General features: G+C 43.9%; 1 protein-coding gene across 3 annotated transcripts in view; it reads right to left on the reverse strand.

The window, feature by feature from the left end:
• Window positions 1–14,161, reverse strand: part of LOC107225242 (DNA-dependent protein kinase catalytic subunit-like) — a 136,983-nt gene that overhangs the window by 104,184 nt on the left and 18,638 nt on the right. For all 3 annotated transcript variants that reach the window (XM_046736558.1, XM_046736557.1, XM_046736556.1), the window contains 3 exons: window positions 10,736–10,898; window positions 10,554–10,669; window positions 8,206–8,398 (listed from right to left, as the gene is read on the reverse strand). In XM_046736558.1, the coding sequence (XP_046592514.1) occupies window positions 8,206–8,398; window positions 10,554–10,669; window positions 10,736–10,898 (472 nt within the window). The remainder of the gene's footprint in view (window positions 1–8,205; window positions 8,399–10,553; window positions 10,670–10,735; window positions 10,899–14,161) is intronic.

A 14,161-nucleotide genomic window follows, 5' to 3' on the forward strand; every position in this document is an offset into this window, starting at 1 on the left:
TCGGCAGGCTGATGCCAAACATTGGAGGACCAGCCTACAACCGGAGGAGATTACTGGCCAGTGTCGCGTACTCAGTGGCGCTGTACGGGACTCCGGTGTGGGCTGACGCTATGGTATTCGCCAGAAACAGGGCGAGGCTAGACCGGTGGACAAGCTGAGGGGGGGGGGGGGGGGGGGGCAGCCGGGTGCGCGTGTGATTTATCATACGCACACTCGGTGTGCTTCCGCAGTGGCGGCCTGTTACAGGATCAGAGAAACGACATCGGACGCCCAGCGGGAGGCAGTATCGACGTCACCTGGAGGAGGGTGGAAGACCTGGCGTGCGACCACGCGGCCAGACAGATCAGACGAGGGGAGCCCCGGCCTCCGGCTACCAGGCCAGCGGAGGAGGGAGCGATGGTCCGGATGACCTACGGTGATGTAAATTACCTAGGTAATAACCGGGCCATCCTCTACCTCAAGAGAAGGTATGGGGGGACCCAGCAGCTGGTCAACTCGACCAGCACGCTGAAAATGCACCCCCCCTGGCGTGACGCGGTGGTGCTGGACGGGATAGTGTTCACCGCCAGCTGCCAGTGTGGCAGCTCGGCGGAGCATGAACGAATGTTCCCGCACTATCGCACCACCGTTGAGGATGGGGTCACCAGGTCTGACTGGAGGCTGACAAGGGAGGTCAGGCCAAGCAGTACGACCGGTAGGGGACAAGGCCACTACAAAAGCGCGAGCAACATGCTGGTGAGGTGTGGCGACAGGGATACTGATCCGAAGGGATTGCAAGGGACAGGAGTGACAAGTGACCGACTTAAGTGACAATGCGAACAATACCAAAACAATTATTTAAATGGTATAGCGAAATGTGATATAAACTTAAGTGACTCAAGTTGCGACAGGTGCGAGCAGGCTGGCGCGAGACAAAACAATGCGTCAGCGAATTCCGCGCCAGCAGTGGGTCAAGCCGACAGTGAAGCGTAACTGGAATATGCCGAGGCGGAGCGCTTGTGCCAGCAAGGTTCCGTGCCGGCGGGCCACGGGCTGCGGTAAGCGGGGGACCTGACTGCGCTCGGAGCGGCATTATATAATAAGTGACGTAGAGATTACCAACGTGTTGCAAGTGCTAACACATACTGTCTAACATAGGCTGAAGCGCTATTGCGCGGGGGTGGGGAATAGTATAAAGTATACTAACATGATGCGCTATTGCGTTATAGGTAAACTAAGGTAGTATAAGGCATACTAACGCAAAATTAATAAACGCTACTGCGTTAGCAGGTAGCAGGTAGTTAGTTAAGTAGGTAAATAAACATGACCTGGGTCGGAACTGCTGTGACAGCAGATTCCGCGAGCCGGCAGCAAGACACGCTGTGCGTGTGGGCGAGAGGCCAGGAGAACAGGCCGGCCACAGGGACGAGGTGAAGCAATGCGAAAGCGGTTCCGCCTCGTCCTGGGTGATGAGCGGCGGAGGGGTTTTAGCCGGTAAAAATCCAGCACTATCCGATGACATCCACTTGAACAACCGGATGTCTTTTGAAGATTTCCGCTTCGCCGCTAAAAAAAAAAAAAAAGGTTCCCCTACGTCGGTTGTCACCTTGTCGTGGTGTAGGGGCTTGTCGGTCGCAATGAATCTAGATGATCCGATGACTAGGGCCCTAAAAATCCCTAGGCAAAGGCGAGACTGGACGAGCGACTACTACTAAGCACAACCGGCCCAGCCTCCCGAGGCTGGGTGAGGGAATGGTGAGGGATGTATGGGAAATGAATGAATGGTATGCGGTCGGGACCTCTGAGGATATTCCTCCGAGACTAGCCAAGGCCGGACTAGTAATCCGCCGACCAGGGCTGCAAAAAATGTCTGTACCTTTCCTGTGGGTTTCTAGGGATCCGCAGGTTTGAAGTGGGAAAACCGCTATTTGCAGCTGGCTGGAGCCAATCGGAGGGTTGAATCTTGGATCTCGGGCGCATATATGGAGGATTACCTGGTCAGTATTTCCTCATACCCGAAGCTGGTAGGGTATTTCCGGCAAGGTCTTACCCGAATGGAGGCCTACCCTGGCTCGGATTGACAGGGAAATCCCCCGGATGGAAGACCCTAAAGAGGTAAGGGGGGCGGGGGGGATTGCATGGATAGGGCTGACCACCCGACAAGCTGAAAGCAGCTTCCGTGCGAGTACGGGGTTAGGATTATTTCCGGCAGGGATAGATGCTGCACCGCGGTGCAGCTGCCATGATGGCCGAACCGTCGTTAGACATAAATCACTTGAACATGGCTCAAAAAAACCAAACAAACAGAAACAATAGTAATGACGAGATGGATTTCGAAGTGTTCGAGGTGGACCCCTTCGCGAGAAGGACCAGCCTCCGAAGGTCACCACCACCGCCCAAGCGGACCATCAGTGTGGAGGCCCAGACGAGGGAGCTTGCGCCAATCCAGACGCCGCTAGTTCTCGTCGACTTAGAGGCACCAAGAAATCAGGCGAAGGTGGACGCGTCCGGACCGAAGGGAGCGATCCCCAAGGCCATGGCCAAACAGGGGGCAAGGACGATGAGTTGCCTCAGTGCCGCCAGCAGCGTCGCGGAGGTAAGCGGTAGGGACTGCCTGAAGTCCCTGATTGCTCTCATCGAGGGCATGAAGGGCTTCGCCCTAGCGCACAAGAATACCAATGTGACGCTAAAAGAGGATACGGCCAAGGCGGCCATAGTCGCCCGCCAGGTCGAAAGGGCCTGGAGGAGGATGGAGGAGGAGCTGGAGGCGGCCAAGGCTCCACGCGTGACTGGGGACAAGGTGACCCAGACAACACGGGAACCACCACCACGACAAGAACAGGCAGCCGGGATGATCCGGGAGACTGCAACGACCAAAAGAAAGGAGATCTCTCCGACCGCGGGGGCGGTTGAAAAGCGACCCCGACCCGAGGAGAAGGAAGAGGGGAAAACCGGAAGCTGGAGCGAGGTGGTGTAGAGAGGTCACCCTAAGAGGACGTCCAAACCCGCTACTACGGCGCCCCCACCAAACCAGAAAGCGGCAGCCGTGGCCCAACCAAAGGGTGGGCCCAGGAGGAAGCCGGTTCGTTCCGACGCGATCCTCATAAAAGTAACAAGCGGCAGCAAGTACGCCGATGTTCTGAAACAAGTCAAGGTGGGGGTGGACCCAGCCAAGTCTGGGGCCAACGTCACCCCGGTGAGGAGGACGAGGGGGGGCGACGTCCTCCTAGAGGTAAAGGGATCCAGCGGCGTCCAGGCTTTGAGTAAGGCGGTCAGGGGGGTTCTGGGGGAACAGACGAAGGTCTCGACCCTGGAGCCGTCCATGACCGTGGAGGTCAGGGACCTGGACGAGGTGACAACGGAGGAGGAAGTAAGGGCGGCCTTGTCGGACGCCCTGACAGCTCCCCTGACGGCACGGATGAGAATGAGGGCAAGCTTCCGGGGGACACAGGCCACGCTATGCAAAATCCCAGAGCAGACTGCGCGCAAGCTGGTTGCCCTAGGCAGAATAAGGATAGGGTGGACCGTCTGCCGGATCCGTGAAAGGATCACGGTGGACAGGTGCCACCGATGCCAGGGATATGGGCACCACGCTGCCCAGTGCCTCGGCAGCGACAATTCTGATGCGTGCAGGAAATGCGGGGAGAGGGGGCACAAGGAGAAAGAGTGTCCCAAGCCAGGACCGAGGTGCACGCTATGTGCCGACAAAGGCGTAAGGGCGGACCACTTCTCCGAGAGCGGCAGATGCAGCGCCTTCAGGGAGGAGCTCCAGAAGGCCAAGCTGCGGCACAATGGGCGGGCCACCACAAGGGTGCCAAGCCATGGGGAAGTGGAGAGAACGGGAAGGGTGGGCGTAGAGCCGGTGATGCTCTCCCCCACCACAATGGGAGTGTCGTTCGGGCGGAGGCTCGAGTTCTCCACCACAACATGCCAGGAGTAAGGGGCAGCACCAGCACGGGACCCGGGGGCAGGCCTGGGGTAGTAATACTCCAGGTCAACCTAAACCGGAGCCGGGCCGCCCAGAACCTGCTGACCCAGACCGCTGCTTGCCAAAAGGCCGGGATCTTAATCGTCTCGGAACCCAGCGGCGCGGGAAAGCAGGGAAACTGGCTGGTGGATCAGAGGGGGGACGCGGCTGTAATGGCGACGAACAACCTCCCGGGCACCCTCACGCTGGGGGGAAGAGGGGAGGGGTTCGTCTGGGCGAGAACGAGTGGCTTAACCATCTTCAGCTGCTATTTCTCGCCGAACGTCACGCCCAGCGACTTCGAGGCCCAGCTGGATGGTCTGGAGGCCAGCATCCAAACAGCAGGAGGCAGGATCATCGTTACGGGGGACTTCAACGCGAAGTCTCCGAGCTGGCGGTCCTCAAAGCTGGACGTGAGGGGCCAGGGCTGGGATTCTGTAACTCTCTACCGACGATTAGCGCTGTCGTTAGCTAGCGACAGTTGTCGCTTGCATCGACGATGCTAGCGACGTAGGGTGATTCTGTATCTTGGACGTAACGATATTCATCGATGCAAAACTATTCACAGGCGCATCGATAAATGTCGATAGATTATCAGCAAATTTGACAACGTCGCAGATATTATCACTAAAAATCTGGTGGAAATCGTGTATTTTGTATCTTTTCCGTGACCTTTCTTCGCGTTTTTTTTTTTGTAAACTTTTCGCAATTCATCAACAATGGAGAAAAATGGAACAGTGAAAGTATACTGAGCCCAAAATAAAAGAATATGAAAAATCATGCAACGTTCTGTAATGGTTTCTATCATTACAATTATTATTTTCTAGTAAGAAATCAAGAAGTGCACGGGCATCCGATGTATAGTTATTAAAAATGATGGACTTCTTTAAACTCAACAAAGGCCTTGCCGAAGGAAAGTTTCAGGTATTGAATGGAAGACAAGAGGCTCAAAAGAAATGGAAAGAAATGGCGGAAGAGCTTAACAGCCTAAAAGGAGCGACAAAAACTCCGGAGCAATGACAAGTGGTATGTAATGTAACGAAGTTTAGTAGCACCTGAAAGTGACTGTCGTAGGTTATACCTGTATGTTATAAAAGGTGTATCTGTCTCAGGTAATGTGAGATCTGGGTTAGTGGAAAAAATTTGATGTAAAAAATTATATATTTATCGTAAAGCTTTGGCGAGACTTAAAAGTCGTACCTCACTTAAAGCAAGGAATTTGAGGAAAGCACGAGGGGTAACTGGCAACAAGGTCATTAATCAGCCAGATCTCACGGAGTTCGAGCTGCGGGTTAGCGGCGTTGTAGGGTCAGAGTATATCGAAGGCAGCAAAGACTGTGCAGACAGTCTTCCAGAAGAGGAGGTATTTTCCAATCTTTTGTATACTTGAAGGAAGACGGCAGTGAATTTTTCGACACAGTTACCAATTTATAATGACGGAATAAATCTTCTCATTGGCAATACATATTAGTTTGCCTGTTACAGGATTTACAGCTTCAACTCATTGGGGGGATTAGTTCTGTATTGAGCATGACCCCACAAGTGTCAAGCACTTTAAAAGATGTAACTTCGTTGAAAAGTGAGCCATTTTCAAACAAAGGTAGTGATTAATGTTTTTTAAGATCATAATATTCCCTTCCATCCTGCACATTATATATTTTGCAGGCAATCCATTTGATAATGATATCGATGCGAACACCGTTGAACATTCTGCAGTGGATGATACTTTTTTAAACGAAGACGCATCCAGTGATCAAGAGAACAAGTATCCAAATCGTCATGATACTCGAAAAGCTACAGCAAGCTCATACTTGAAACGGAAGAAGATAAAAGAACCTTCCAACGTGATAGAACCGCCTAACACTTCACGATACATTGGAGCCTCTTCCAAAAGCGGTAACCATATGTGTATACAAAGCTGCTCATACCGTATAATGCCCTAAAAAAACTGGGAACATGCTTAGTAGAGTAATTTAAAAAAAACGATATGTTTTTTTCTTGGAGCTCCATCTAAAAACGGTAGAAGAACTTTCTAGACACTGACGCTTGCCGAACTTCGGAAGAGTTCGCGCTTACACCTCGATCTTGCTTGATACGTGTTGACACTGTGGTAAAAGGGGAACGCAAATTTTTTTCTTGATAAAGGTCAAAAGCAACGCGTATTTTATACAATCATTGTAAAGACGATAGTAACATATGACATTGTGGTTAAGGTGGAACGTGAGATTTTTCATCGATGAAGGTGAAAAGTAACGCAAATCTGGGTAACTTTATCCGATAATTACAAAACGATGGTACCCTAAACCACAATGCAGAGGATTTTTTTTTCGATCGTCAATAAGTAAGCCTCAGTGGGGATAACCCGCACCCTCGTGTATTCTAGACGCCAGGTTCGATTCCTGGCTCCGTCGTTATTTTTTCGAAATCACCAAAGTTTTCGAATTTACATTCTATATTTTAGAAAAAGGTTCGTGTCCGTTATGCCGGTAGTGTAGGGATATCCAGAACTCTCCTTGCTATTTCATTTTCATTTGAATTCGATGTCAATGACAATGATTGGAGTCGCATTTTTTGTGTGGCCCGTATAAAACTACTTTATTCAATGCAAAATTACTGAAAGTCTGTGAAGCAACGAAAAATCTAAAATAATTTCGATGAGCACCACTGGTAATGCATACGTAAGTATGCATTACTTATTGTTAATTGGTCGCTTGTATAATGCACTATTACTTCGATTACAAATATGAGCTCCACACAATTACGGAGCGCATGATTTTGATGTTGTTACTTGACCTTATTAGTACATGTTTTATTCGTGTCTTCGTATTGCCACACTTTTACTTTGTTCAACACTATATTCTAAAACTTGTCAGAAAAGAAACATAGTTAAAGGTTTGAGATTGTTTTGTATGAAAGTTTTATATCCTTGTCACGTACGCCGCCTGTATACACACACATATAAATATATCATTACTTTACTCCTAAAATAATATAAATTGACGAGGAAGCATAATCTTAATTCTCAGAATTATTCTCAAACCATTATTAAATTCATATAATATAACTCCCTTGTATTTCTGTTCGTGGCACGATCAAACCGCAGCGGCGCAGTTGACCATCGCGCATCGCAACGTCAGCGTTCTCGCGCTCGCCGGATCCTGGGTGTAATCAACACCGGGATGAGGCGAGTGCGAGATCACGCGCTTCGAGGATGATCACCGCGAGGCGAGCCTTTGTTTCAAATTTGCAACGTTGACGGAAACCTTGCTCGCCGTCCGACGCTCCAAGGGGTGTCGAACGAGCGAGCGAAGTCAGTCCCGTTAGAGACAGAGTAAAATCCACATCAACGGAAACCAGGCTCCTTCAGAAGCTATCATGTAAAGAGTATATCAGTCTTTGAGCGTCACCGACGAATAGAGAGAATTCCTCTAATTCTATACGCGGTCGCCAAAGCATCTGGCGTTGCGATATTAGCCTTCAGAAACTAGACATTAAGTGTTGAAATTCGTGCCACGAACTCGTAGAGACGTGTAGTGTTAATCGTATGTGAGTGACATCGTATGTGTGATCCATTCGGATTTGTATCGAAACCACCGAAGAGTGAGTAGTCGAATGAGTACGAACATTTAGGTTAGGAACATTCTGTAACGCTGCTTTCTCGTCCCGCATTTTCTCTTATTATCTTTACTTCAAACTTCATTAAAGCTTTGGATTCCATAAAATTTCTAATAACAAAACAAGCACATTTTACTCCTACCCAATCCCCAGGATCGCCCTGTACAGGACGATCACCTGCTAATCCACCGAAAAATTAAATATAAACCTCTACGCTTCTCGTAGAGGGTTAAGTAGTAGCGTGCGAGACCGCTCCGCACGTGACATCCTAAAAACGAATACTTTGCAAGCATTAATATTTTGAAGTAGAGTTTCTACCGATAGAATAAAGTCAATGCTAGAATACGAGACTATGGTAATTTTTGTTCAAATTGATTCTGATCGCTATTGTTACTCCGGCAACTGATAGAAGTTTGAAATTTCCTGATAATAATTAAAAATATAAATAGATTGTATTTTTATATTATTATAGTACAAATCTTGATACGTAATGAAATATTTTGTAAATCTTTAAAATGAGCCAAGATTATAAAAATTGGTTAGGATGATCTGGATTTTTTAGATCTTGGATGACATTTTTGAATGAATGGAGGACAAAGATTAGGAGCTAGTATAGCTATTATGCGAACATATTATAGGCTTACCTCGGCTAACAAATTTTAATGTTTGATTTCGATCGATTTCACTTAGTTCCTTCAAATATCGATACAATTTTTTGTAGTAACTGTAGGATATTTCATGTGATTCATGCGGAGAAAAATCTCCCAATAAGTTTTGTAAAACATCAAGGTAAATTGCCAAATCTCTTGGTTGTGAACCTTTCTCAGATCTGGAATACTAGAATTTCAAGAAATATTTAACATTTGAACATGCTTTGAATTAAGATTTGGATGTAAAATTCCATGCAAAACTAGCCATGAAATGACTCAACCATTTCCCCTACTTTCAGGTATTCTGAACCACTTAAGAACCCTGAATTAATATTTTTTTTAATTTCTTGACTTAAGTATGTCACAAAACTCATGTCAACAAACTATTCTACATAATATCGTTGATTGAGGACTGTTATTCCGTCAATAACAATGTTAAAGATATCAGCGAAGTAATAGTGCTGCAGTTTTCTCACAAAAAAGATCGATTTTATAAATCCGTACCAGTATGGTGGGTGACCATGTAACAGAACGTTTGCGTAACAATAATTTTTCAAATCAATCAATACGAGTTTCAAGCGTTACGCATATACGTACGATACGCTGATCATGACTACGCTATGACGTGCCCTCTTTGAAATTTAAATACTCGAATAGTTTTCAAGAAGAATATCAGTTACGTACATATTGCTTCGCAATGTAAATTGGTGATGAGGTAGTACTGATAGAAAGTGACATGATACTGAATTCAATATCTTTTAAATTTTATTTCGTTAACCAGACGGAAAAAATGTTGGTGGAGTCACTCAGCCGAGACAAATAAGCGCAGCTCCACCGCGTGTTAGGTGTTCCAATGGTACTAAAGTTGGAAGATCCATTCTTCGCAAGTATGGTCAATCTACTCATCGCATTTGCGGGGGCGCTTCAGAACCATAAAAAAGGAATGGAATCAGCCCGCGTTGATCAACTTTGCTGAGATGAATATTTAAGGAGTATAAATTCGTCATTTTCTATCTGAAAATTGAGAGAATCTTACAAATGGTTTTTGAATTCATTAATAAGAGTCCTAGTCCTTTGATTGAAATTAGTTTTTTTGATATTTATTTCTTCTTTAGGTACAGAAAAGGAGTTCAATTTTGTTGTAAGACTATGGACAAAAATTTTCCGCGATTCCGCGGAAATATTTGCGAAAGCAATTACAATTTTCGGAAGAGGTCGAAACTGTTATTCGTGTCGGAAGTGCACAAAACTTATTCAATAGGTTTGCGCAGCCTTGCGCAAAACCCGCATATTAGGAGCACTGACTTACCAACATGTACTCGTGCCGTACCATTGAGGGAAGAAAATATCAGCTGCAACGAGTAAGCAAATTCACTGATTCGGAGTCACCCAGCGCTCCGCGTATTTTAGTGTGAGTTGGGCGTACGGCGCCACCAACATTTTTTCGCGCATATTCTATTTTCATTTGGAGCATGCGTCTCAAGATCATGGTTATTCTTGAACGGATCAATGGGAAACCAACTGAACGATCTGTATCATTTACCACAGTCAAATCATTACAACAGATTTAATAGAAATTTATGTTTCACAATGATTTGAGATTTCATCACTCAATACCATCGAGATAACAAAGTCAAAATTTCAAGAATATTATGAAAATTAAGTGTACTTTCACAGAATGAAATATATGTATTACGAAACTTATCGTTATTTTCTACACTCTGTCTTTCTTAACAAACCATTAATGAAGTACCAGAAAAAATTCTCGATTATATCTGTTAGAATAGTTTGAATGACTTGCGGAGCGGGAGTGGTAAAGCCGCTTACACATCGAACACGAACGGTAACAAGACGAGGCGAGGCGGAACCAGTGTACGCTTGTGGACGTGTGCCGAGGTGCGTCAAACTGCCTCGCGTGTGGATCAAGACAGCCCAAATGCCATCGTCGCGAGTCGGTACATTAAAGAGAATTCGGTTCGCCGTGGACTGCGTTTTAACTTGTCAAGTGCAACGGACGATACGAACGCAATTGGAAGACTGCCGCATTTGCTGCCTCGGCCGTTTTGTACGCAACTAAAAAATCCAAGAACAAGACATCCATTCGGCCCTGCCTTGCCTCGCGCCTATGCGTGCTCAGATGTACACGCGGCTTAAGAATCTGAAAATTAATTTTCTTATTTTTTCAAGATCAAGATTCAAGAGTATTTTAAAAAAGAGCAAGTAAGAATATACTTAACGATCCTTTAGTAAAATGCGGAAATAATATGTAAGTCTGCGTCGTGTCTGGTTTCGCATGGAAATTTTCAAACATAGAATATGCTCAGTATAATAATAACGCTTACCAGTTTGTCAAAATCATTCATGATTCTCTCAAAAAGTATGGTGGATTGCGCAGAGGATATAGCTCCAGGGTTGTATTTTACTATGAACCCCAAAGCTTTGAAGTACTTAGCTCTCTCTAAAAGTGTCAAATATCATGTACTTATTACATGTAGTGCAAATATTGTACAATTATTTATCCTACCTGTGTCAGAGCATAGATGAAACTTGTTGATCAAACCTTTGACTGTTTCGCTCAATTCCAAATCCTGGGTGGGAAACATTCTAATGAGGTAGTCAAAGCAATCAACGGCTGCCGATTTAATGATTTGCGAACATTTTGTGATAATTGCAGATTGACAAATTTTCTATACAAACAAATAGCAATTTGTTATTTCATAAAAATTTGAAAATAGATCATGGAAAGATAATTAGCCATAAGTAATCAATATTCTGAATTATACATATACAACAAATTAAAGCCCGACAATTTGAAAGGAGCTGTTCATTTTAAATGGCCCATTTCGCCAGTCATCGTTTAATTACACCGGCACACAAAAAAAAAAAGTTATTTGTACATTTGACCGGTCCCACCTACGGACATGTAATTCGACCCGCTGAATCCGAATTTGAAGTCCGTTTGGCCCGGTCACTCTCCAAATTTAAGTAAAATGCAAAAAACCCAAAAAAAAGGCAAAAAATTGCGAAAAACTGCAATCACAGCGATGAAAAAATTTTTGTGGACTCGGATCAAGTATGATTTTCATGTATTTCAATTCACTGAATCTAAATATGAACGTTAATTAGCCCGTTGAGCCGTCAAAGTTTGAAAAAATTGCGAAAAACCGAAAAAAATTACATAAAATCATGAAAAACCGTAACTATCGAGATGAAAAAAATTTTTTGAATTCAGATTGAGTATGATTTTTATGTATTTTGTTCCACTGAATCTGAATCTGAAGTTTTTTTGTCCCATTAGCGTTTCAAAATTTTAAAAAATCTCAAAAAACCAAAAAATTGGGAAAATTGCAGTTGTAAATATGAGAAAAAATTTATTAAACACAATTGCAATCGTTCCATTGAATCTGACTCTGAAGTTTTTTTTTTCCCATTAAATATAATAAATAAAAATTGGGAACGGCAATCGTGTGTGATAGATTGTTTCTCATATTTATAACTGCAATTTTCCCAATTTTTATGGTTTTTTGAGATTTTTTAAATTTTGAAACGTTAATGGGACAAAAAAACTTCAGATTCAGATTCAGTGGAACAAAATACATAAAAATCATACTCAATCTGAATCCAAAAAATTTTTTTCATCTCGATAGTTTCGGTTTTTCCTGATTTGATTCCATTTTTTTTCGATTTTTCGCAATTATTTCAAACTTTGACGGCTCACCGGGCTAATTAACGTTCAGATTTAGATTCAGTAAATTGAAATACATTAAAATCATACTTAATCCGAATCCACAAAAATTTTTTCACCGCTGTGATTGCAGTTTTTCGCAATTTGTTGCCTTTTTCTTTGGGTTTTTTGCATTTTACTTAAATTTGGAGAGTGACCGGGCCAAACGGACTTCAAATTCGGATTCAGCAAGTCGAATTACATTTCCGTAGGTGGGTCCGGTCAAATGTACAAACAACGTTTTTTTTTGTGTGCCGGTGACATTAGGTGCTAATATATTGATTTCGCTTCCATTTTGAAATATTATAGAGGGTAATAAGACATTACAATCCTTTGATTTTTTTCAAGTAAGTTCAACTATTTACAAGAAACATGTCAATCCATTTCATCACGTTTTCCCATCGAACTGCTGTCTTATTCTAACAATTCATGAGATTGAAAAAATAGAAGCCAAGAGTCAAAAAATTGTCAGTGGCGAAAATTGATTTTTTCGGTGTTAACAAGGGAAAAATGATTTTGATGCTTCCATCGAAAAGTATCAGAGAATAAGAATTTGTCGTCTCGATTTTTTCGTAGGGTTAAAAAATTTGACAAGTGTAATGGTTATTGGATCATTGTTGAACTCAATTTCTATAACCCACGCGAACATCGCGTCGTGTAGTGTGAACCAACGCGACACGGATAGCGATGCAAATCGATTATATAATAGAGTAACTCACGCACTAGTCGGACACGTAACTTGTATTATTGATATTGTTGGTGCGGGTTTCAACTGTTATACCATGAAGATTGTCTATGTATTAAAAGTTTGCACTGTCCGTTACTACAACTCGAATGCTAGTCAGATTACACTGCAATTGTTTCCCAAAGTAATTTTCCCTCAAATTCATGTCATTCAAGGACGTTCGAAATTTTATACAAAAACAAATTTGAGGAGAAATACTTATTCATTTTGAATCTGAAATTAATCGACCATCCCGTTTCGGACAAGATCGTTTTCAAGAACACCGGAATGATGGGAGGTGAAACGCAAGTGATCCACACCCATCCAAATGAAACACAGGTCAACGAGAAATGGTATGAACGAAACGTTCTACCCACTTCAGCAGCTGTCAGCGCACCAGCCCAAATGGGAGCAGCTTACTACTTCGGGTTCCAACTCTATAAAGAAGATGGACCTGGGCAAACACGTAATGCTAGAGTTGCAAACTGGAGTAGGACGAACATCGTTTGAAATGCCAGATGATTGGTACGCCAATCGAAACATCCGTAGAAATCTACCCGATGGAGTAGGAACGGAGAGATTTAGAGCTATCTCAATGAGACAAGATCTAACACTTCTCCAATGGAGTGCCTTCGACTAACACCTTAATGCGCGATAGAAGTAAAAAACTCAACTGAGGATAGTTGGCCATGCCCAACCGAATCGTTTCTCTCTATCTAATAAAAAAGTCCTGTCCCGCGTGAACAAATGTAAAAGAGGATTTTAATAGCAACAGGTAAAAGAGATTATAATAAAAATAGTATACGCATGAAGTAGGCGGTGGGATGAGATGCCGAAAACAAAACAAAAAGCATCTAGCAAACAAAACTTCCTATGTTCATAACAAGATGCGCGCTGAGAAGTCGAACGTGTAGTATTTTCAAATAAACTCATTTAATAATAAAGTTGCTGTTGCTAGGAAGTTAGTGTCAAATGATTGACAGCTGTCATCAGCTATTTATGACAGTCTTTGACAAATATCTTTATAGTTATCTGTTTCTGACACACAAAAAATAAATATGTAAACGAGAATTATCTAGATGACTCCCGACGGGAATTCTCTTTTTCACGCGCTGGCGTATTGTGCACACGGCGCTCAAGATCGACACGCAGAGGTGAGACTGAGTATCGTTTCAAATATAGTTGATAATAGATCTCCAATCGCGGGTTTTATTACAGGTGATGAGTCAAACGGTGCCGTGATTAGGTCACCTGGTGATTACAAATTACACATGAATAAAAATGGAATTTACGGGGGAGAAGCAGAATTAGCTGCAGCTGCGGGCATTTTTAAGATATGTTTAATCGTGTATCGCCGAGAACTAATTCATCCACGCCAAATCGGATCATAAGATAAAAGACCATTCTCGCTACTCTTCACCGGCGACGGAGACAGTAGACACTTTGATGTCTTGCAGAACCAAAATAAAATTCAGGTGGTGAGTAATTTGGATGTCTTGCAG

Source organism: Neodiprion lecontei, chromosome 4 (genome assembly GCF_021901455.1).
Source record: "Neodiprion lecontei isolate iyNeoLeco1 chromosome 4, iyNeoLeco1.1, whole genome shotgun sequence".
NCBI lineage: Eukaryota > Metazoa > Arthropoda > Insecta > Hymenoptera > Diprionidae > Neodiprion > Neodiprion lecontei.